The sequence below is a fragment of the Carcharodon carcharias genome, chromosome 7 (assembly GCF_017639515.1).
Source record: "Carcharodon carcharias isolate sCarCar2 chromosome 7, sCarCar2.pri, whole genome shotgun sequence".
Classification (NCBI taxonomy): domain Eukaryota; kingdom Metazoa; phylum Chordata; class Chondrichthyes; order Lamniformes; family Lamnidae; genus Carcharodon; species Carcharodon carcharias.
Window position 1 is genome coordinate 38430163 of NC_054473.1, and position 25172 is coordinate 38455334.

General features: G+C 40.5%; 1 protein-coding gene across 2 annotated transcripts in view; it reads right to left on the reverse strand.

The window, feature by feature from the left end:
* Nucleotides 1-25172, reverse strand: part of wnt5a (wingless-type MMTV integration site family, member 5a) — a 41004-nt gene that overhangs the window by 11512 nt on the left and 4320 nt on the right. For both annotated transcript variants that reach the window (XM_041191891.1, XM_041191890.1), the window contains exons 2-4: nt 18641-18771; nt 17068-17315; nt 13538-13830 (exon numbers count right to left, since the gene is read on the reverse strand). In XM_041191891.1, the coding sequence (XP_041047825.1) occupies nt 13538-13830; nt 17068-17315; nt 18641-18720 (621 nt within the window). In that variant the 5' untranslated portion in view covers nt 18721-18771. The remainder of the gene's footprint in view (nt 1-13537; nt 13831-17067; nt 17316-18640; nt 18772-25172) is intronic.

Consider the following 25172-nt stretch of genomic DNA (forward strand, 5'->3'; position numbering starts at 1 on the left):
ATAAATGCAAGTTCTTTCTTTCAACAGCAAGGGAAGCATGAGTCAGCACTGGAGAACAACAAGCAGTTCTCGAACAGAAATGGACCATAAAGTTTCAGAACCCACCGGATTGAAACATTTCATGAAAATAAAATCAGTGGTACCATGATAATTGCATTTTCCTCCATCTTTTGAAGAAAATGTAGTTTGGTTAGCAACCCGGCTGTAATCCTCTTGGATGGATCACAGGACATCACAGCACAATCAATGATTTTCAGTGCAGTCACTTCTGCTTTCAGCCAAATCACCTGGTGCATGAGGAGTCAAATATAATCTCAGAACCAAGATTTATAAATTAAGGAAATTGTTAAACTTTGCTCTCATTTATTCTGTACTTCCTCTAAGTTCTGCATGCTTGTCGTACTAAGGTAATGAAGACCCTGATAAGTTCAGTAGCAAAGAATGAAAATTTTCCTTCAGTATTTTGTACCAGGACATAGTGTCTATGAGGAAAGAGTAAACGATGGAATTTGCTCTTGATCAGTTATACCTGCAAAGCTGTAAAGTTTGAGGAATCTCCTCCATTCCACAAACCCTGAACAAACAAAATCCTCTTGTTTTATCCCCTTGTTATCAATTTCATGGAGTATAAATAAACATAAATAGGTAACATTTATGCTAAAATTATATTTGACTTCTGCACCAGCTAATTTGGTTAAAAGCAGAAGTGACTCCAGGAGAACTGGACAGTAAACCATCAGGTTAATCTATAATTCTTCCCCTTTATCTAATGCTTTAAGTGTGGCTCATTTCAAAATGATATGTTATTCTTAACGTGGAAGGGAAAATTATGAAGGAACATAGACTAAGTTGGCAGATGGAGTTCAACGTGGGGAAGTGTGAGGCTATCCACTTCAGATTGAGAACGACAAATCAAAATATTTTCTTAAGGATCAGACATTATGATTTGTGGAGGAGCAAAGGGAGTTCAGTGTCCATACGCACAAATCATGAAAGCTAGTGCACAAGTCCAAAAAGGCAAATGAAGTATTGACTTTTACCTCAAGGGGATTGGAATATAAAAGTAAGTGAGTGGTGCTTCAATTGTACAGAACTTTGTCAGACCCCCACCTGATTTGAGTTTTGATCATCAAATCTCAGGAGGGAGATATTCAGCCAGACTTTGCTGGAGTGAGGCATCTCACGGAATGCCCAATTAGTTGGACTTGTTCGTGCATGTTTAGTTTTTTTTATCTTTTGCCCACAAATTTATTAGAAGGATGAGCTGATAACAGGGCAATGAGGGAGCCAGGTACCTTGGTAAATAATAGGATGAACACTGAACCTCCTAAATCAATGAGATTTAAGGACTGGGGACTAAACAGAGGAAGGACTGAGAAGGAGGATGAATTGGGGTGGAGGAATTCAATCCGATGTCCAATCAGATACACACAGAGAAACTAAGGGAAAGAAAAATTGGATTAAGAGAGACAGAAAAAAAGATAGAAAGGAAATATAAGAAAAAAATTAAAATGTAAAATTTGACATTTTTAAAATCTCTAAAAACAAATCACAACTTGAATAAATGAGACTCCACACTTATAATTGCTTATTTCCTTGGTAAGAGAGGCTGACTGGCAATCGTTAACAATTATCACACCACTATAAGGGTGATTTGCTATTAATTACTGGATTTAACTTTCTCTGATAAGTTTCATGGGCAATTAATGTACAAATGCAGCAAATTTATCAAAACCACCATCAAAAAGATGCTGTTTTGTGAAGCTAACAGATCAGCAGCGCAAATTGTCCAACAACTGACGGTACTTCTCAATTCCCCAGGAATTGCTTATTAACTGCAATTTGTTGACTGATTTGCACAATAATATTGACTTGTGGAGTTCAGCCACCATTATTTTTCAGCAAAATCTGACCTATTGGTTTTGGAGGAGATATAGCACAAATTCGCTGGAGTGAAGACAAGGCTTAAAAAGGGTTAAATTATGAGGGCAGGTTGCATTAACTTGGTTTGTAGCCCCTTAAGTTTTGACTGTTGAATTGTGGCCTCAACAAAGTTTTTAAACGATAAACAAATTTGATAAGTGTATATGTTGAGTGAGGAATGGTGATAATTTATTACTATATATTATTACCTATGTTAGCAATGTAACAAAAAATTGAAGAACAAAATCTAAATTAACCCTTCCTGAACTTTAAACAGGTTCTCATCAAGGCATGACAGACCTGCTTGTATTATAGGCAGTTCTCACCTTGCCCTTTCTAACATAAAAATATAAAGATCGACCTGGCTGTGCCTATGATGCAACCATGCAACCATGTCACTCCTAACTTATGTTACTCATTAGGCTTCAAAAGCTTTTTCTCAGGGCTATTTTACTAGATATAAGCCCTAATTCCAAAACGTATGGAGATGAATGAAAAAGATTAAATATAACATGGCGTTTAGACAAAAAGACTTTGCACTCAACAGATGTTATTATAATGTCTAAATATTTATTCCATTTGTCTAAAGTCCAAATCTCAATAAAAAATACTCTTCAGGTTCAAGAATTCAAGCATCAGAAGGTGAACTGGATTTCTTTCTTAAATGGCTGGCCTCTGTAGACTGGAATGTCCTTGGATCTACTGACAGTTTAAAGGTTAACACTTTACAAATAACATCTTGCCCAGTTTTTGTAATGAGCACGGTGTAATTACTAGCAGTACAATTGTGACTTAAACATCTAATCAAGCTGCAATTGTTTCTCTTCGGAAATTTTCTAAATACCCGAGCTGCCTCCCACACCTTCCAAAATGTCTGTAGGCCTCTCTGGGGACACAATTAATACTGCTTCACAATCAGTCATGAGAAGCTGTGCTTCTGTAGAGGTGCAACAGAACTTAATCATTTTTTTTTACTCTAAAATCCCAGATAAGAATTGCACCCTATTTGTCAAATGGGGCTAGATGTCTGCAAATGATGATTTAGGCTAACATTTGAACTTAGTACTTTTTCTTTGCTAGGCCAACACAACTGTTGTAACTACTAAGCTTGCAAGTTTAATCATTTCCAATGGGTACAAATTATTGCATCTCATAAAAAAGAACTGCACATAGGGCATTTGTGTCCTTGTGCTTGGTTAGTTGATGAGAATGGATTCCAAATGCTTGATTTATGAACACTGCAATACAGCCCTATGAGTACTACAGAGAATTAAAAAGAAGCAGATTGTTTCTATTGATGGCAGAGTTCACATTTACTATGCTAGCATGGCATCCATTTGTCATGGAAAGTTTCACTAAAATAAGTTTTGGATCCAGATAAAGCACATTACTTTGATCAAACTACAGCGTATGACAATTACTGTGTGTAAATGCAGTATCCATGGTGTGTGTTAATCATTAGAAAATTAGCCCCTCAAAATATCCACATTAACAGAGGGCAGATCTGTGCAATTATATTGCCCTCTATAGTTTATCACAGTTGTAAGCATTTCCATGTACTCGATATAGTAGGCAGGAATTTGGTGTAAGTACAAGTATTTAGTTGGATTTAAAAGTACAATAATAGGTCCCAAATATCTAACTGGGTAAATGCAAGTGTGGTATGTCACAATGGATTCACAATCAACCTTGGTTCTCCAGGATTTGGGGAGGAGCTGAAGAAAGAAAAACAAATCAGCTAATGTTCCCCATTGGAAGCCAATGACCCTTGCTGAAGTACTTATGGGGATGCTGTTGAAGAGAAAATTGGATATAGGTGTAATACATCCCCACAGTTGAATTAATTGCTGAGATTCATTATCTAAGATCACACATTAAGAATGATCAATTGGGTAAAGTGCTGGACACGTGCCAGCATCCATTGGCCTCTAATCGAACACGAGTCACTGGACGGAATTTTCCATGCCCAGTGGCATTGGGCGTGATCGGTGGTGTGACTGGACAATATGGCGCGATCGGTTTTACGATGGCGGGAAACCAGTTCGCGATCGTCAGCTCAGCCCGCCACGGCGGGCCACGTTTCCCGCCGTCGGAAGTCGGGAACCTCATTGTAATACATCAGTGTATCATTATCAGGCCTGCCCACCGGAATCATCAGCTACCGGATGGATCGTCCGTCCATGTCAGCATGGGAAAGCATGTTGATGTGTTTCACAACAGCACAAAAGCAATATGCACACGGCGGCCTTCACTTTGAGGGGAACTCGGAGGTGAGTGAACAGTAACGTTGTGCAGCACTCACCCGGGTTACCTGTTGGACTTCAAGCTTCATGGGCGTGGTGGGGGGGGGGGGGGCGGGGGTCGGGGTTAAGGGGAGCCCAGCCATTGAGGTGAGTTGAGGGGGGTGGTGGTTAAGGGCAGACCTGCCGTTGAGGCAACCTGGCGGGTGTTAAGGGCAGCTCAGCCATTGAATATAGCGCACGTGCAGTCAAGGTGGGGTGTAGGGTGGGCGAGCCAAGCATTAGGGAAATCTGTATAAAGTGACCATTCTTCTGAAACTGAGACAGTTCAGGCGCAGCCACATTGATATGATTGGAGTCAGGCTTCTAGTTAATCTACCCACGCAAGCAATGCAGAGGCATCAAAGTACCACCAAGTGCTCCAAAGCTTTTCACACCACCCACCACCATGACCCCCCACAAAGTAATGAGCGTTTTAGTCGACTGCAGAACAGTTGGACAACTGGGCACATAGTACAATCTCCTTGCTAAAGCTGGCCATGGAGCAGTCACTGGTGGAGGCGCTCACAGCCCCTTGCAATGTCATCATCCCGGTTTGGACCAGACCATGGTTCAAGCTAGCAGGGCAGCCTTGCAGTGTGGGTTAGGAGAATGTCTGCGCCTGAGCTGAGAGCACAGCATATCGTCCAATGGGAAAAGCTGCTGCCAATCGGTCGGGTGGAGTGGGGCGGAGGTGAGTAGGGTTTCGGGCATCCATGCAGCACACTGAACTCTGGCCATCCAATTGGTGGCCAGCACTCTCCGGGATGCGTTAAGGGGCTGTCACACTTAAATAGGTCAGGTCCTTAATACACCCATGCTAACCTCGTGTCCCTCTCTTTTATTCTGCAGGAGGAGTACATCAGGATCCCAGTGACCGAGCTGCATGCCTGATGGCCTACAGAGCGCGAAGATGATGGATGACAGAGTGACTGAGGCACCTGGCTGTGCAGAGGTAGGAGCAGCACCCTCAAGAAGAAGGGGCGGCTGAGGCTCCCGCACACACTGTTAAAGAGCCACAGCGAGCCATCACAGGCCAGCACCTAGTGACACCCATGATCAATAGGCTTTCATTTCTGCAGATGACAGAGAACCAGTGTCGCCGAAGACTGCACATGTCTAGGGGACTGGTCTGTCACATCTGCCAGCTGCTGCAGGATTTGGCGACACAGGGACATGGAGGGCATCCATTGCCAGGGGTCGTGAAAGCAACTGCGGCACTCAATTTCTACCAGTGGCTCCATTCAGGACTCCACAGGTGTTCTCTGTGGGATATCACAAGCCTCCATCCACAAATGCATCCACAAGGTCACAGATGTCAACTTTACGAGGGCACACAGCTTTGTGTGTTTCGCCCAGGACCAGGACAGCCAGGCTGCAGGAGCGATTGGAGTTGCCCAGATCCTGGGTTTCCCACAGGTGTGGGGTGCAATCGACTGCACTCATGTGGCACTCAGATCTCCGTCGCAACACACAGCAGATGAGATCAACTGAAAGGGAATTCGCTGTATGTGCAGCTGGTGTGAGACCACCAGAAACAGGGAGTGTGCACGGTGCCTATATCCTTAGTCAGTCACAGATCCCTGGAGTCTTCCAGGGTCCACAGAAGCTGCAGCAATGGCTCCTCGGGGGCAAAGGCCATGGCTGATGACACCCGTGAGGTGGCCTCAGACTGCAGCAGGGCGGCGCTAAAATGACGCTCACAACTTGGTGGAGCAGACCATTGGGATGCTGAAAATGAGGTGCCTGGAACAGTCTGCTGGAGCCCTGCAATATTGTCCACAAAGGGTGTCACTCATCATCATCGTGTGCTGCGCCCTTTATAGCCTGGCACTGCAATGGGGAGACGAGCTGGCTGAGGAGGAGATGGAGGAGCTGGTGGTCTCCTCCGATGAGGAGGAAGCCGAAGAGGATGAGGGTGAGGAGCTCCTTGGAAGTGACAATGATGGACATGAGGCCCTGGACTGAGACACCTACCTTTATCTTGTGCAGAAAGATTTCACATCTGAGTGACAAGAACACTGCTCATCAGAGCAAGGAGCAGTAGTCAGGGGGACATAATTGGAAGTTTACTTACAATAGTAAACAGTACGTACACGTGACTAACACCCACGCCCAGGCCGTAAACTAATTCTCCTTAACTTTCCCAACCCTGCCGCTACATCTTGCTGCTCCCCGGACATCCACAGCAGAGGTGGAGGCAGCCTGCTGACTGCAACGCCCTGTCTGTGATGACCTTGGCAAGCGTCCTCCGGAGGGCCGAGACCAGGAGGGCCCCGGCCTGCTTTTAGGGTGCTGTTATGTGGCAGTGGCACCCTCCTCGCCTGTGGAGCTGGAGCTGCTGAGGTTACAGGAAAAGGGGAGTCAGATGGGCCGGACACCTGGATGGATTTGCCTGGAGTGTGCACCTGCTGATCCTCCTCCCTATGGGTGCCCAGGGGCCCCAGGCTGACTTCTCAAAGAGCAAGGGTAGCTGGAGTGAGATCGAGCTGCCCAGCACCACTCTCGAGTACACACTCTTGGAGGCCAACTATGGCATCAGAGATGGAATTCAGCCTATGCAGCAGTACAGGAGCGATGTCCTGGATCAAGGTCTCCATGGCGGCCGCCATCCTACCAGTGTTGGTCTTGGTGCATTGGCATGCCGACGCTATCACGTAAGCCTGAATGCAGACAGGCTCCTCCATCGTGCCTTGCAATCTGAGGAGTGCAGCGCACATCCCTTCCTGATGTTCCCGAGCTTGCCTTTGCAGCTCCAGCAACTGTGACATGACCGAGTTCAGAGGTTCGTCATCTGACTCGGATTCAGCAAATTTCTAGCCTCTAGCAGTCAGAGTGCCGGACACCTGGAAAGTCCCTGCTGCCGCCAGCAGTGGATCAGACAGTGTGATGTGCTCATCAGGTTGTGACCCTGAGGCTACTCTAAAGCTAGGTCCCACTGAGGTGTGTGTCTCTGTGCTGGTGGAGAGTGTGGGTGAGCGCTGTGATGGGACTTCAAGGAGGGTGCTTCCAGATTCCTCTCCAGAGGCTACTCTAGGGCATGATTGGAGGCCCTGGGTCATGGACTCTGTCGGCTGTTTAGCAGATGTGCCTTTGAAAGCACGGGGAGATAATTAGTGCGTGGCAGTGGCCAGTGAAACAGGACACATCGCTCACAGCATGGTGTATGATGGATCTTGCCTTGCTGAATCCTCACTTGACAGAGCACTGTCGGCCTCATCACTAGCACAGGACTGGCCCAGATCCTCACTGGCCAGCTGGATGGCTCTGTTTTCAAAGTCCGTGAGGACCCTGATTTTGGGCATTCCTCCACCAGTCTGCGACCTCTCCCTGTTGTTGTATGCCAGCTTGGCCTGCATGAATAGAGATGGAGAAAGTGTAAGCAGGACACCTGTCAGGCCAGATGATAAGTATAAAAACAAAAAACTGCGGATGCTGGAAATCCAAAACAAAAACAGAATTACCTGGAAAAACTCAGCAGGTCTGGCAGCATCGGCGGAGAAGAAAAGAGTTGACGTTTCAAGTCCTCATAACCCTTCAACAGAACTGAGTGAGTATTAGGAGAGGGGTGAAATATAAGCTGGTTTAAGGTGGGGGGGGAGAGAGGTTGGGGGGTTGTGGTTGTAGGGACAAGCAAGCAGTGATAGGAGCAGATAATCAAAAGATGTCACAGAACAAAGAGGTGTTGAAGGTGGTGATATTATCTAAACGAATGTGCTAATTAAGAATGGATGGCAGGACACTCAAGGTACAGCTCTAGTGGGGGTGGGGTGGAAAGACTAGCAGGGCAGAAAAGATATAGATTTAAAAATAATGGAAATAGGTGGGAAAAGAAAAATCTATATAAATTATTGGAAAAAACAAAAGGAAGGGGGAAGAAACGGAAAGGGGGTGGGGATGGAGGAGGGAGTTCAAGATCTAAAGTTGTTGAATTCAATATTCAGTCCAGAAGGCTGTAAAGTGCCTAGTCGAAAGATGAGGTGCTGTTCCTCCAGTTTGCGTTGGACTTCACTGGAACAATGCAGCAAGCCAAGGATAGACAGGTGGGCAAGAGAGCAGGGTGGAGTGTTAAAATGGCAAACGACAGGGAGGTTTGGGTCTTTCTTGCGGACAGACCGCAGGTGTTCTGCAAAGCGGTCGCCCAGTTTACGTTTGGTCTCTCCAATGTAGAGCAGACTGCATTGTTGCTAAATCTATATCTTTTATGCCCTGCTAGTCTTTCCACCCCGCCCCTACTAGAGCTGTAACTTGAGTGTCCTGCCATCTGTTCTTAATTAGCACATCAGTTTAGATAATATCACCACCTTCAACACCTCTTTGTTCTTCTGTCTGTGACATCATTTGATTATCTGCTCCTATCACTGCTTGCTTGTCCCTACAGCCACAGCGGCCCCCCCAACTTCTCTCCCCCCAAGCACCAGCCCCCCCCACTCCACCCCCCACCTTAAACCAGCTTATATTTCACCCCTCTCCTAATACTCACTCAGTTCTATTGAAGGGTCATGAGGACTCAAAACATCAACTCTTTTCTTCTCTGCTGATGCTGTCAGACCTGCTGAGTTTTTCCAGATGATAAGTATGCCTGGCATGTGTAGGTGGTGAATGGTCATATGGATAGGATAAGGACAATGACAGTGAGTGGGAGAGAGTGAATGGTGATGTCCCTTGAACCAACAGTGAGTGAGGACTCTATGGATATGTGATAGATTTGTGAGTGTGTGAGTTGAGAGTGATGAGAAGAGTGATTTACCCTGCTGGAACAGAGATCATTCATCCTCTTGTGGCACTGGGTGGCTGTCCTCTTTTGAAGGGCATTGCCACTGACCACCTCTGCCACCACCTCTCAAACCTGGGTTAGTGCTGTTGCTGCCCATCCTGCGGCCAGAACGGAGGTAGAGAACATCCCAGCGGGCCTCCAAGGCATCCAAAAGATGCTCGAGGGACATGTTGCTGAAGGGGCTGCAGTCTTTTTCAGTTTCAGGGCCATGTCTTCCATGCAGCAGTGGTGGTCTGGAAGTACTGAGATGTGTGCTTGCAGCTAGACTTTAAATATGGCATCTGGCGTGATGCAGTGGTGGGGCGATGGTGGGAAGGCAAATGAGAGCCCGCCTGCCATGGAAACCACATTTAGTGCAAATCTGGGAAAATTTCACCCACTGCCTTTAGGAAAGGAGACAATTGGAGAGGGGGCTAGAGATAAAATATTAATTTATATTTTATGCATATATATTAGCCAGCTTGGAATTATTTTTAAAGCAATAAATGCTTCGAGAGCAGCACTCAACATTACACACATTCTGCATTTTTGAAGGAGCAAGATACTGGGCATGAATTTGAATTTATCATTTATGCCTGAAGTGGTGATCACATAAAAAGTAAGTTATTCAGGTTTTCTTCATTACTTCGAGGTGTTTGGGAATACAACTATGTTTCTTTTGAGGGTTTCCATTTTATTTAAGGGATACCTATAGAACTTTGAGATTCTTTTGTGAGTTGGCCATGTTTCAATAATCAGGGATTCTATCTCCCTTACAGTCACACCAGGGTGCTCATACAGCAACGAGAAAGGAATTGCCATATTTGCTGTTGTATATTCATTGATCGGAAGAGTATGCAAAAAGCTCTTCACTATATCCTATAGCTCATGGAAAAGTAGTTCAAGTCAGGTTATTTCAGGTGCATTGAAATCTCTCTATATTTCACATACTTGAGATTAAAAACACGTATCTTATGATGTTTGATTCACATGCATTGTATAAAAGCTACTATTAGAACCTGCTCCATCCAGTATGGATGAGATCTCTCCTGTACCATATATAAAGTTACAACATTGATTCAACTTTGCTGCACACAAAGCCTGTACTGAATAGAGAATAAATGGAACTCAAAGAAGTTAAGACCATAATCCAATCAAGAGGTTCAGATAACCTAAACCATGAAAACAAAACTCAAACCATTTTAGTCCTCTCAAGCAATATTAAATCTTAACTCTTACAACGCCACAGCAGAGTTTACTTATTTACATGCCATCAAATGACTAGGGCTGCCAACAAGTTTATCTGCCAGTAACAAACACCTCTTGGTTTTAATGCCATTTCATGGCAAGATTGATTTGATTGTATCTACAATGCAACTAATGTAATATACACAATCTAAGCTGTTCATTGGCTGGAAAAACAGCTTTCAACTGGCTTAGCATCTCCATTAAAGTATTGGACAAAGAAATTTCACATAAACTTTAATATTAATATGCTATCATACAGTGCAATTTCACCCTCAAAGTGTTTAAAACAAAATATCAACTTTAGCAATAATAACCTATTGTTTTGCTGAATACACCAGAAAGCAATGGCTGCCTTGAAAGAGATACTGGAAATCATTTAGTCTGAAAGCCTAAATCATAAAAATATTGAAAGTGTCAAGGCACTAGTAAACATTTGTGTCAATTGTTATTTAATAGACAAGCGCTTTGCCATTTAATGTTAGTTTCTAAACAGATCTACATATTTTGCACATGGGGATTAATCTTACTGATGTTTACTTCAAGCAGGAATCTTCAACAGTTTCAGGATGTGAGCATCACTGACAGACATCTATTGCCCTTCCTCACATATCCTGAGAGGGTGGGTGGTGGGCTGCTTTCTTTAACCTCTGCATCAGTGTGGTGAAAAAGTATTCTTTGTAGTGGTTTGCTACAACTGAGTGGCTTGCTAGACCACGTGAGAGGATAGTAAAGAGTCAAACACATTGGTGAGGGACTGAAATCAAGGCCCAAAAAGGGTAAAGATGGTAGGTTTTCTTCCTTAAAGGATATTGGTGAATCAGCTGCATATTTACAACATTCTGACAGCTTTGTGGGAATCTTAACTGATTTTACTGATATCTTTTTTTTATTTCCAGATTTTAAAAATGCATAATTCAAATTCTCAGACTGTCATGTTGGAATTTGAACTCATATTCTTTAGATCATTAGTCCAGGAACTCCTGCAGGAGCACATATTAGGAAACCTTATGTATGTTGTCCATGATTTCCATCCAGAATGGACAGGAAATAGTTGAGCTTGTATCTGTAGCTTCCCAATATATGTTCCTGATAGTCAAGGCTCCCTATTGATATCCACAATTTTGTACAATTGACCCTTTACACTTATTTTAATTTTAAATATATTAATATGTTCAGCATTGCATCATTCAACCAATAAGAAATTTGAGACCTAGGAATTTGAGATGTGGTACAGTGACACAAATGGACATAGAAATAAGAAGCTCTAACCTTTTGTCCCAATGACAACTTTCCAATCGCCAGTATAATTAAAGTTTGAATGGGTACAAGTACAGAAAAAAAATGATGTCTACGAATACAGTTTAAAAAACTACTATTATGACAACTCACTCAAGTAAGCCTTGAGTTTACTTTGTTAGCATTGGCCCATAACTCACCACCAAGGATTATGCCTGTCATTGTCAGTTTCAGCCTTCGTTTTTAGATTGCAAGCTATATGCATTAGTACCCATGGAGACAAACTATAAACTATTTGGAATGGATGACAGGAAAATGTAAAAATAATTGTAATGTTCCATATGTTTAAATTTGAGCAAGTTCTGCTCCTGCCAAAATCAATTCAAGTTTGTCCACGTTTAAATGCAATCAGAGCAGGTAGCTCAAGTCAATAAAGAAGCTATGTTGCATTATTACAATTTACTACTCTTTAATACTCTTTTGGTAATTGGAAATCTGCAACATACAGGACTATTATTAGTTTCTATGGTCTTGGAATACATAGAATACTGCTAGATGCGCAGATTTGTTTTACAATTTATGCTGCTGAACAGTTTCTCCCCTTATTCCAACCCTATGTTGTACAAGAACCATTATATGAATAGCTGAATTGGAATTCTGAATAAAAGAATGTAGATAAAATAATATACTTAGTGAAATTATATAAATCTCTCACCGAATATTGAAATTGGCATTATTTAATCTCAAACTGCCAGCAACTCAGGCAGGGAAATTAAATATTTCCAATTTAGCATATGACTTGCATTCTCAAATAGGCAAAAACATTCAATTAAACAAAAGGGCAGCCTGAAAATTAGGATGTTGAAAACCAAAAAATTTCCGCAAATCCTTTTACTTTCATAAAAGACTCTGGTCCCAACACAAAAGAAAATTCAAGGATGCAGGGTAGAGTAGGGGCAGTGTAGATGGAGTCTTACTCTACATTTGACCGAGAAGCAAAGTGAATGCTAATGAACTAGTAATCTAGAGGACTAATGATCCCGAGACATGCATTCAAATCCTAACATGGCAGCTGGGGAATTTAAATTCAATTGAATAAACCCAGAGTAAAAAACTAATATGATGAGCATGAGCATGGAACATCCAAATTGTTGTAAAAACACATCTAGTTCACTTACATCTTGTAGGGAAAGAAATCTGCCGTCCTTACCTGGTTGGTCTTATATGTGACTCCAGGCCCAACAAATTGGTTGACTCTTAAATGAGTCAATCTGAAATGACCAATCAAGTCATTCAGTTGTATTCAAGAAGGTGGGTCACTGCCACCTTCTTAAGAGCAATTAGGGAATATATTTACACAAATTCTGCTGCTTCATAAACCAATATAGATAATACAACAATAGAAAGCCAATGATGCATGGTTTATTAAAAGAATTTGCCACATTATGGACATAAAGCATATATGTAACATTTTTAATTAACAACGTTTGTTATTTTTCTCCCACTTTACATACATTCCTCAACTTAAAAGGAGAAACCTCTACCTAATATTAAGATGCAGTTACTATTATGGAGCAAACGTGGCAACAAATTTGCACAGAGCAAGATGTCACAATCTGACAATGTGATGAATAGCCAAATCAACCATTTCGGATGATGCTCCTGGGGAAGTTTTCAGCAAAAGAAATGGAGAAATCCCTGCTTTTTGATTAATGACATTAGATCTCCTGCACCACCAAAATGTCTACAATTAACAAGCAGACTATGTTTAACATCTCACCTGAAGGGCCAAACTTCTGACAATATAGTATTCCCTCCATACCACACTGAGGTCTCAACTCTATAGAGTGGGGCTTCAACCTCTCAATTTCTTGACTTAGAGGCTACCCACTGAGTGGAACTGATACTTTAGGACATTCTAAAATTGGTCACAAGTATTTGTGAAAAAAACAATTATTCGCAGCTAATTTTAAAAATGAACTATCAAAGGATAGGAAAAAATTAAATTAATGGATATCTCTTCAATCTATTACAGTAGATGCACGTTAGGTCTTTATATCATAAATAAACTCAAAAGTATGAAAGATCAATTTACCCTTCTTCCAGCCTCATTGTTATGCAGATTCATGAATGTCCTGGCGCTATCATATGTTCCTTTCTGATAGATCTTCTCCCTCTCCCTGGCATCCACAAACTCCTTTGCAAACCGGTAGCCATACTCTACATTATCTCCACAGCCACCCCATAGCCAGTCACGTGGTAAATCCTTGGGCCGTGCAGCACGACTACAGCCACATGTGGCCAGCTCCCCTTCACGACAAGCCCGGCTGATAGCATGCACCACTCCAGCAGCAGAGATCCCATAGGTGAAAGCAGTCTCTCGGCTTCCTAATGGAAAACATAAATGGTATCAATGCAGAAGAGTAAATCAAACATTCTGTGTTTTAAAAACACACATTCAAAATCAGTTTGATAACCTAGTTCCTACATATAATCATGGCTATTTATGCAAGACCCAGAAGGCTCTCAGTAGTTGGAAAGATGAAATAATTGTACACATCACATGATAACCAAAGGAGGGAGAAGATGCTACCCTGCTAAAGTAACACTACATGCCTCATTCTCTCAAATAAATTGCAGTAGGGCTCTGGAATACATTTAAGAACGTGTACATTATTGCTAGAGTATTATCAAGTAACGCTCTAACCTAGATCTTCTTGGGGAATTAAGACCAGAAATAATGGAAAATAGAATCTAACAGAGCTATTTGCAATCTTGTTCTGAAAATCCTTTGAAAAAGTAACAAGCATTGCTTTTGTAGGATAGAGCCATGTCATTGTCAGTCAACTTAACCAAGACTTACCGCTTCAAGTATAATTTGAGATTCAGATGCAAATTGCGCTCAAAACTGTACCACTTTTAAGACTTTTTTGCTCAAGTTCCCACTCAAACTTATTTGCATATCACCATATGTACAATCAGCCCAATTAGGGAATGTTTTAGAACATTTTTTAAAAATTTCTTTGCATCAATAAATATTGCTTATGTATTTAAGAGTAGTAACCTAGTGCAGTTTTATTAATGCAGCTGAAAATGGACACATTACAAAAAGTGACCATTTTTAATCAGAGTGCTTAGTCCATTACCTATGAGTAACCCAATTTTAAAAGACTTTAAAAATCTACACAGAACCAGTTACGAGTTAGGTTGGTGGGACAGTAGTCAGTTTCTTATTAAGTTAACATAAATAAACTTTTAAAAGGTGCCTTAATTTTGAAAGCCTCTTCGTAAGTCTTCAAAGAGGAGCAATTAGCAGAAATCCACAATGGTGATTAATTTGATCTGGGGCGTGGCCAATTTTGTGAGTTAGGGCCGCCTCCCAGTAGGGTGTTTCTAAATCTAGTGCAGAACATTACAAAAACTTGACTTGCACTAGACATAATTTGAGCTTGAAATTCCTCAATCTTCCAGCCAATTTCAAACAAATTGCACTGGAAAAACAGTGCAAACTAGCAGAAACTCCTGCTGCCTATTCAACTATACCAAAATTCAAAATTCAATAAACATTCAATAAGAGAAAAATACACACAAGTAACTCCAGTTAAGATTGGTACAGGGTTTAGTGCCATTATTTGATAAAAGAAGTTTGTAAAGATTACTTGCCATTTGGGAATAATAAAAATCTAGATTAACTTTTCACTTGTCATTTTAAGAAGTAAAATTGAATAAAATATTGCTTAGGTATGGACACGGAGCTTGACTGGTGGTTATAGAAGTGCTACAAGAAGCCACATAAGTATCAGATGCAGAAGAAATGCAAAGAGATCACAAAGGATTCCACGTGGATGCATGCAGCTTGAAAACAAACTGGTTCCTTTGCTTTTCAGTTAGCCAAACCTACAAAGTAATTAGCCCCGAGGCACTTTGCCAGTGGTGCCATGCAATAGCTAAGGCTAAAGTGAAAGAGGAAAGTAATAAAACAGTAACATCATAAATTATACAGAAACAGATATAAAATGATTCTGAGTCATTATATCAGCTCGTGCGCATGAGAAATGGGCAATATTTGTTCAGATTTATCATCAGATTATGGCTTTTAACTGGTCTCCAATTTATAGTAACAGGAATTGAAGTTATTGCAGTTCCCAATACATCAAAAAAACTAAATCTATGGTGTCACTGGACACTGGCCAAAACTGGATACATGAACTACAACTGAAGGTGTAAAGAACACAATCCCCGCCCATGACTAAAGGTGCAGCTAAACTATAATTTTTCATAGGCTTGATTATGCTGAGGTTAATTAGGATGAAAGTTGCCTTGAACATACAACTTGGTTCCATGACACTTCTTTGAGACTAGAATTCAAGCTTCTCATAGCTTATAAAAGAAAGACATGCATTTATTTAATGCCTTTCGTGACCTCGGGACATCCCAAAGCAATTTATAGTCAATGAGTTACTCTTTTTGAAGTGTTGTCACAGTATTAATATAGGAAATGCAGCAGCCAATTTGCTCACAACAAAGTCCAACAAATAGCAATGTGATAATGACCAGATAATCTGCTTTTAGTGATGTTGATTTAGGGATAATATTGAATTGAATTATAGAATCAAGTTAGCAAACATTAAGAGTAAATAAATGCATATGTTTGCATGAAGGATTCAAAACATCCAATTTCAAACATAAATAGTCTAAAACCCTGGCAGTTTGAGCATGGCTCTTTTCCTGGTGTGATCTGCCAAAGGCCAACCCAAAACCAGATGAAGCCTTAACTGTCATCAAACCACATTCTTTATCTAATGCAACTGTGCTGCTCCAAGAGATGTGATATGTCCCCATCAAGTTGTGAAAGACATGTAGAATCCACATGTTTGATGAAGTCAATTATAGTGAATGGATGAGTTTTAAAAAACTAAATTAAATAATGAAGTGTAAATCTCTATTTGTTTTAGCTAATATATGCCTTTAACCAGTAACCAACTATGAGTAAAATTGGCATATCAATCCTGACTCTGTAGACGTTAATACTTCTACCATCAAGGAGCTGAACTCTGCACATGCACATACAAAGATTTCTCCCGATTTTGGAAGTGTTATTTGGAAACCAACAATGTAACATGGGTCTTGCTGGCTACTTTGCACATATTGGTCTTAGAGTGGTAGCACAAAGTAACTGCAATTTATGTTTGGTCAAGTCTGTCACTGAGTGGAATATATGAAATTACCTAATTTGTTTTCCTTTAAGTATGAGTGGCCATTACTTGTACCTGTTTTTACCTGTTCTGCAGTTGTTGTCATTAAGATTTTTTTCTCATACAGGACTTTGTGGAAAAGTGAAAAAATATTAGTCATTGCTGATACAGATGCATCAGATGCATTAAAAGGAAAAAATAAAAGGCGAGCTATTCAATAAGAACAGAAGGGCTTCAGGAAATTCAAGCAGGAAAATAGCAAGGAAGTCTGCAACAGGAGCTGTGCGAACAAACACACATATAAGATGAGTAAATTTGTATATTTCTTGTAGTGCAATGAAAGAAGTGAAAATATAATTACGTAAATACACACACAGGCATGCACAAACTACAATTTCTAACGCAACATGATTCTTTTGGGGAAATGTACCTATCTGCATGACCCTGCCGAAGACAGAAGTGTTATCAACAGTGCTGCAGTTCCACCGTCGATGTCTGAATTGATGTTGGCATTCCTTGATGCCAGTTTTGGCACCCTCTCCAATATATTGCATGTGATCCCGGTACAACTGGCAAAGCTTCTTCTGGCCTTGCGAAAGCCCAGCCAACTGGCTACACAAAGGCTGGGCTCCGATAATGTACACCTCTGGTATTTGAATGGGATTCATGGCTAAAGACCTGAAGTGGAAAAAAAAAGTTTGGCAAAAGATGTCATCTCCATTCACATCATTTCAATAGTTTCAAAGGAAGACCACTAAGCATTTTATAATTTTGGCCAGGGAGCTAAAAAAAAGAAATATAATCTATGAGCTCTACAAGGGAGAGATTGCAAATGGTGAAGACAAAGTACTAAAATCATTCAGGATATAGACTTTTGGTGTTTGTGAAAATTGACTCACTTAGCATACATTTGGAATAAAACATTAAACATTTGAAAATTAAATCTGTTTTAATAATTAGGAAGTGTTGTCAAACCATTTTTATTCCTCAAATATCCTTGTCTAAATCCATTCGAGTGGGAAAACGACAGTTATAATGTTCAAAAGTTGGTTGGATGCAACAGCGAAAGGCATTAATTAACATAGAAAAAAACTCAGCAGTTTTTTCACAGATCGAAATGAATCACTTAAATTTACTCAACTTATATCCACTTTTTTGCAGCCAATAATAGTTTTCCCGGCGTTCTGCTTTAACAGTAACATTTAACATTGCCAAGTGATGTGCAATAGAAATAATTATCAGAATATTTCAGGCGATTGTGCAAATCAGCTCTTTCGGAACATGCTGCAAGTGGGTTACGAGCTGTGTTAAGTAACAAAGCTATGTTCACTTTTATTAGTTAACTAGTACATATTTCGACAAAAATGGTTGTGAGGAAGGACATGGTGAAATTTGAAATTGAATGACTATCCAGGCACAGGTTTTTTTTAAAAAAACTCTACCGTAAAGTTACAGGAGGGGTAGGAATTTCTTTTCTTTCAAGAGGAATTCACTTTCCTGATGTGGCAGAATTCCTAAAAAAAAGACAGCCGAGGAAACATTCACCTGCACAAGGGAAGTCTTTCATTCTGTCAATTACTTTGAAGTTCCCCGAACCTTCATTTCTTATCTCAGGACATTTCAATAATGCCACGAGTCCGCCACATCGCATAAAGCAACTCAAACGGCAGCATCCGCCTCACCGCAGACAGTCCGATTTCCAAATTTTCTATCTGGATAAGCACTTTGGGGGAATGGACCCTGGATTCCGCAAATTGAAGCATAGATATCAGGGCATGAATTTCCTTTGCTAGTGAAAACCCACTAAACGGAAGACTACACTGAGATAAGTATACACGGACGGAGTTGTACTGGGGTGATGTCTACAAGTGTACACATCGATAACACCAGTGTGTTTTAACGGCTTTGCCCCATAATGATGCAGCTCAGACACAAAATATGAACCGATGACGTTTATAATGAACGCATATTCGCGCGTTAGATTTTAAAAACGTGGAACTCACCACCACGAGCTTGCTTCTACTAGGATCTGTTTGCAGCCCGATAAGAGAGTGGCAGTAACCAGCAGGTACTTCCAGGCCATGGCACTTTTTAAAGCTGTGTAAACCGCTCCTTGCACTGTCTCTCCTCCACTCTGCACAACATAAATCATAACCCATGCACATCAAGGAAGCCGGGGAGGATAGACAAACGTCCACAAGAATTATGACTAGTAATACAATAATGTTAACACGTAACTTTAGATGAAAAGGTGGCTCCTTGTGTTCAAGGACCATCTCTAATCTCCCATTGGCTGACCATCAATTACACTAGCTCACACACATCTGGAATAATTTACCAGATGTGTTTGAATCACTGTAATTGGCCAACAATTGCAGTCCAGACAAGATAGTCTTAAAAAGGAACATTTGGTTACAAAGCTGCTGTAACGACTCGATGAGGTAAAGAAAGGCGCAATATTCTGTACAGAAAAGAATATTAAAATGTGACCTGATCACCTACTTGGGACAAGTACCAGCAGTAACATTAGCTTAGATTGATCCTTAATACATCATAGTTAGGCAAAACTCTTGTCACTTTGGAGAGTTGCTGTCATTTTGAGAAGTCTATGTAAGTGTACATTTCAAGCCTCTCAACATCCCCAGCCCCGTTTGCTAAGACTGAATTCAACTGATCCTGCACGGGGTTGTCTTTGATAGTTTTGAAATATAGCCAAAGTAACCAAGCGAAAAGGGAGAAGTCTTCTTAATTATTCTCAAAGGGGGTGATAATTTATGTGTAAATATTTGCCAAGAGGTGGTAACTCCTAGTTTGAGTCGGGAGCATAAAAACACCATGAGAAGATCATCGGAAGAGATTTGTCCATATACTGAAATGAGATTCTTCCAAATACACTCAATCATTCTAATCTTCGTGAAACAATACATATTGTGCTTTAAAGTCGCCGGTACTGTCCTTCAGCCGACCTTTTTACAAGTTGGTCGTTACAAATTAGATCGGCTATGTAGAAGCGATCCAAAATGAGATGGGAGCCCTGACGTCTAGAGAAGTTTATATTCACGAGGGCCGAAACCATTAGCCCGTTTAGTACAAGAAGCCGAAATGTAATAAGAAATAAGCCGCTGGATTTCATAGCAAGAGATTAAATAGGTGGTTCTTGTAAAAAAAAATGTTCTTATTTGCTCCAGTAATTGTGTCGTTCCTTAAATTTATAAGAAGGACTTGTAACAATATTTGCACTATTGGATGGGAATGCAGCCTCTACTTAAGATTTCACAAACGAATTCTGATAGTCAATTTAAAGATCTAATCAGATTTTTTTTGAAAAGCGAAGGTCGACGAATTACAGTGAAATTCTGTAAGGCTTTTATTCCATTTGCACAGGCAGTTTTGGCTAACTAAGTAGGACGGAAGACTTGAGTTCATGCCTCAACTGATGCGGGATGTTTCCCCCGGGAAGAAACACTTCACTAGCAGGTGGCAACTACTTAGAAAATCTTAAAACATTTTCCCGAACGATTTAAAACAACTTAAATATAGGAAAAGTCAGCCAGCGTCACTTTCCAACACAGATAAGATTTACGTATGAAAAAAGAGTCTATAATGATGCGACGTCACTTTAAAGTGCAGCAATAGGGAGACTGAAAGAAAGTTATACAAAAAAACAGCACAGCAAGCAATTTTATTAACTTTCTATTGTGCACACACGTCACATCCTAAACAAATCTCTGTGATGTACAGGGAGAATGCTGGTAATTGAGAACATGTCGAACCACGGGCCATCCTAGAGAACATACTGCCGCGTTTCTGGTGGAGGGACATTACATTAAACCTCAAATTCAACCCCCTTTCCCTGCAGACCCACAACTAGCGCACAGCCTCGTGCACAAACGTTACGGTTGCGAATTAGAATTACGCATACACTTTCTGAAATACAATCTGCCGTGCCTCACACAGAAAATAATTTATGTTAACAAACCCCAAATCTATCAGTCGAATATAATAGAAATCAACTCAATATATCCGCCACAGCTAAACTAGGCGGTTACAATCCAAATCGCACACCGCATCCAAAACACAAACGCTACTTAAATCAACCCTCTGGCAACGTTGGAACAAAGTAAATTTACTGACGAAGTACTCACCCAAAATGTATTTAGTTAGTGCGAAGTTAAGCCAAAACTTGAAGGGGTTTGGTTTATTCCATAATTAGTTTATTCCCTGCACTTTGTCGACCCCGAATTAACTGTCAAAGTATGAAATTTCTAAAGTATTTTATTTTCTACAACGCCATATAAATGCTTCCGTCACCAATGTTTAATCAAATTCGACCATAGAAACATCTGTTCTCTATGTTACCAGACTGCAGTGCAGCTAACTTTTTTTAATCCTAAATAGAACTGCACCGCGCCCATAAATTAAAGACCCTTTCAATTTCCAGCCGAGCTGGGCTCATGTTTCCAATTTCAGACTGTAGTTCTACAGGAGTTGCACAACTCCTCTTGCTGGTTTCTATTGGTGAAGCATGATATCAAATTGTTAGACATAAGTTTTCATCAGCAATTTACATATTCTAACATCTCATTCTACTTTTGGCAGGCAGCGGGCAAACGACGTTTGTAGTTCGTCCCATCTTAGGGCTGTACAACATCAAATACGTTTTGCAAGCATATTAAAATATAAAGCAAAGGGCTTTCTCGAATATCTAGGTGACATTTAAAATGTTTGGGTTTCAACTAAAACCCTCCCACTAAGCAAACAAATGGACAGAACAGGCAGTGAATTGCGGATCCACTTGCAAAGTAAAATATTTAGCCTGCTTGCCAGAACTGTGCATGCTGATATGATTGCATTGATTCACAAGTTGTACTTCTGACGTGAAAATGTATGAGAACTTGCTGCCAACCGACCCATAATGCTGAACAATCATGACAATGTGGCAGGGCAATGCGGAGCGAGTACAGCAAGAAGGAGCCCGTTAACTGGGAAGAAAATTAATGCAGAGCTTCTATTGAACTAAAGCACCAACACAAAGGCGTCGCTTTCAGATTAAAAGTTCCTAGTAGCCTTTCTTCTTATGGCCTGTAATAGATACCTGCAAGTTATAGGATTTTGAATAATGAAATTGGTTGCACTCATCTCGCCCATTTATTAACATAACATCTCTCTTAGTATAGTAAAGGTAATACAGCTTTCCACAAACTTAAAACGGAACAGTATTTTGCCAATAGATTAATTAATGGCGAATAATTAACCTCGTCTGTTTGAAATATACCCACATGTGGTGTAATACTGAATATTGAGGTACTGCATCAGTGCCTCTCCTCTAGAAAATGATCTTTCAGTTTCAAGCATCTCGCGAAACACCCGCCCTGCAAATCAGCTTTCGGTTAACCCAAGAAGAATACTGGATGCAAGAAATATTTTTTTTACCATTGGTAACAGGGAGCACTCCAAGAATTATAAAGAGAACGTCATGCCTCATATCATTTTACAATACCGTCTGGTTTAGTTCAGTCTGAAAATAAATGTATTGCAGCAAATAGGTCCGCTGCTCTCAACAGGTACTCTCTCTAAATATTGCTAAGCATTAAAGAAAGTTATTTAAGAATGGAAATTAGATATTTTATTCCCTCCATTTACCGGCAGAGTTTAATAGAGTCCATTTTCAGGCAGCTTTAATTTTGGACCAAAAAGCAATCTATGGTGTCACAAGAGATTAGAATAACACTGTTATAAATATCTCTGACTTCCTCAAGGTAAACTTAAAGAAAGTCGTTTGCGCCCAAAATTCATTGGAATTTCCCCACCCACTTTTCAGGTATTATTTGCAGGCCAATGAAAGGTCTGCAACAGCGCATGAACCTCGTTTCTTGATTATGAGGGGCAGGTGTTCCTGTCCTCCTCTGTGCAAAAACTATAATACAAATGAACACGGAAAGGTTAAAAATCTGTCAGCAGTTTTTTCTTACGTAGCCTTCACTTATCGCCCATATTCACTCATGAGAAAATAAGTGGAAGAAGAATTTGAAATATTTGAATGTTAATATCATTACTTCAAACTGCTGAAAGCGAAGTACTGCGTTTTGTATAGGTGTTAAAATATTGCATTGGATCAAATATTTAAAAGTTTATTAGGAGAGAAATCTGGGACATTGATTTTCGCAACAACCGACCTAGTGTAGACTAATTTGAGACAAAGGGCATGTTACAGGGCGTTTACAAGCGACTAGATAGCAAGGTGTAAACATTTAATCAACCAGTACTGAAAATAGTTTGAAACAGAAAGGTAAACTTCTCTAATCTTGAGCGCATCTTCGTTTTGAGAAGCAGATTCTATGCACCAACATGTGCCACAAACTACCGACTAATTGACTACAATAAAGCTCCAAACGCTAGCTCTGCCTTCCAAACTTTCTAAAGATAATTGAAACCTCTCGAAATAATTTCCGAAATTAAGTGTGAACTTTAAACCAAGAGGTTGTGATAGTATTGAACTAATTGACAGATGCTAGTCAATGTAAACTTAGTTTATATTGCAACACAAAAGCCCCTTTTAAATGGTGAGAGGAAAGTAAACGGTGTGATCACACAGTTGTACTATTAAAATTATAGAATTTATTAGCTACTACATACAGGAGTGTTCAAATACACTTTTTAAAAAGGTATATAATATCTGCCTTTGATCACAATGATGAAGATCAATGTAATCATTTGAAACATTAAGAGTAAAATTGGCCTGACGCAACTGAGGTAACGTTTTTACTTTGCCTCGAGAAAACATCTGCGTATAGCCGAATATTTTAAGGACTACTTCTAACAAACGAACTCACCCTGAAGAGAACCAAAGAAGTTGTTTTGTGGAAAACTGACCTTATGGTTAAAAAAAGAAATATAAACATAAAATCATCAAGCATGAAATATTTGTCTCTGTGCCCAGAGGCAGTTTACGGTAACGGAGGTTCCAGATAGAGATATAAAAATAAATTCAATTTCACCGGGGTCCCTAATATTTTAGTGAGCAGTACGGCTCACGTTAAATTCCAGTGTTTAGGCCGATAGATAACATGTTCTGTGGGCTCTGTACTGCTTTTTATGTTTTATCACTGAAATACTCAGACTGCAACCTGATACATTAACAGATGATAGGATTGTACGGAGTCAACCGTCCTTCCCTGGCTGTTTGATGATAATCAATGCTAGATAAGTGCACTACCGCTAGTCACAATATTTGTTTATATAAAATGTACTAAGTGCACTTAGTACATGTTAGAAGAGCATCAAAAAGTTATGTAAATATCTTCTTAAGCAGAAATATTTAAACAGGAAACTGATTCAATCACATCAGCTGGGTGGAGGTTACAGAACACACTCCAATGCATCTCTAAAGTCCTGATTTCCAAATTACAACCAGTGACAGAGGGAAATGGGGATAATGATTGACAAGTAAGACACCGAACGAAGAATTATTTACACCTATATGGTTCAGTAGTGCCCTACACTCATCAGTTCTGGAACAGGAACCATTTATTACTACAGGCCCGCGGACAACCATTGGACTTGGTGGCCTCTTTATGCCGCTTCTACCGTTCAAATGGAGCTATCTGCACATCCCATTCCTGTGACCTTTCTGTTAGCTTTTAATATTCTTAAAATGCTAGTAGTATCAGTTTTTCACGACCAATTTAAGGATGCCTTTTTTTAGAAGTGGGAAGAGGGGAAGGAGATAACAGACTGCCGGCCAAACATCTTTACCGAGTTTGTTCCTGTCCAGTTCCCAAACATGATGGAGCACAGATCAACTTCACCTTATATCCGTATCCCGATATCAATCACCAAGATGCCACAGCCTATTCATTTATCACTAAACCTGTCTCCAGTTACACTTACTTATCTGAAAATTCCAATGTCCAAAGCCAAATTGAAAAGCAATATCGAAACCATCGCCTATGTACACGAGGTGCTGGTGCCGGAAAACTAGGGGCGTTCAGCTGTCAATTTATAGAGAAGGACTCAATGAGGTTTCCAGCCAGCGACCACTTTGTACAGCTCGGGCAGACGGCTGCACCGCAACTCGCAGAAAGTGGATGGATGAGGTTTCCTTACGATACAAACTTTACTTCCGTAATACGATTATATGATAACGATCAAAATGAGAGACGCGAATTCAACCGTATTCATTTGGGGTTTTCATGCAGGAGCTTTTCAAAGGATATCCTGAGGGTATTTATTTACATTTTCTACAGCCATTTCTTTCATTATTTCGCTGTTTTGAAATCGGCGATTATTTGAAAATCACAACGCTGAAAAGGGAACTACCAGAGTAAGGTTAACTCGGAGAAAGGAGAATCGTAGAGGATGTGTGTTCAGTCTGAATCTATTTAATATGTTAAACAAATGCGGAGGATTTGTATGAAAAATCGGTGGCTGTAAGAAATTTAGTTTCAAAGTGTGGAACCTAACCTCCCCCGAACTTCCCGTCAAAGTGGTGAAGACCGACCGAATTTTCAAAATCAGCTTCGGGCTGGGTTCCAA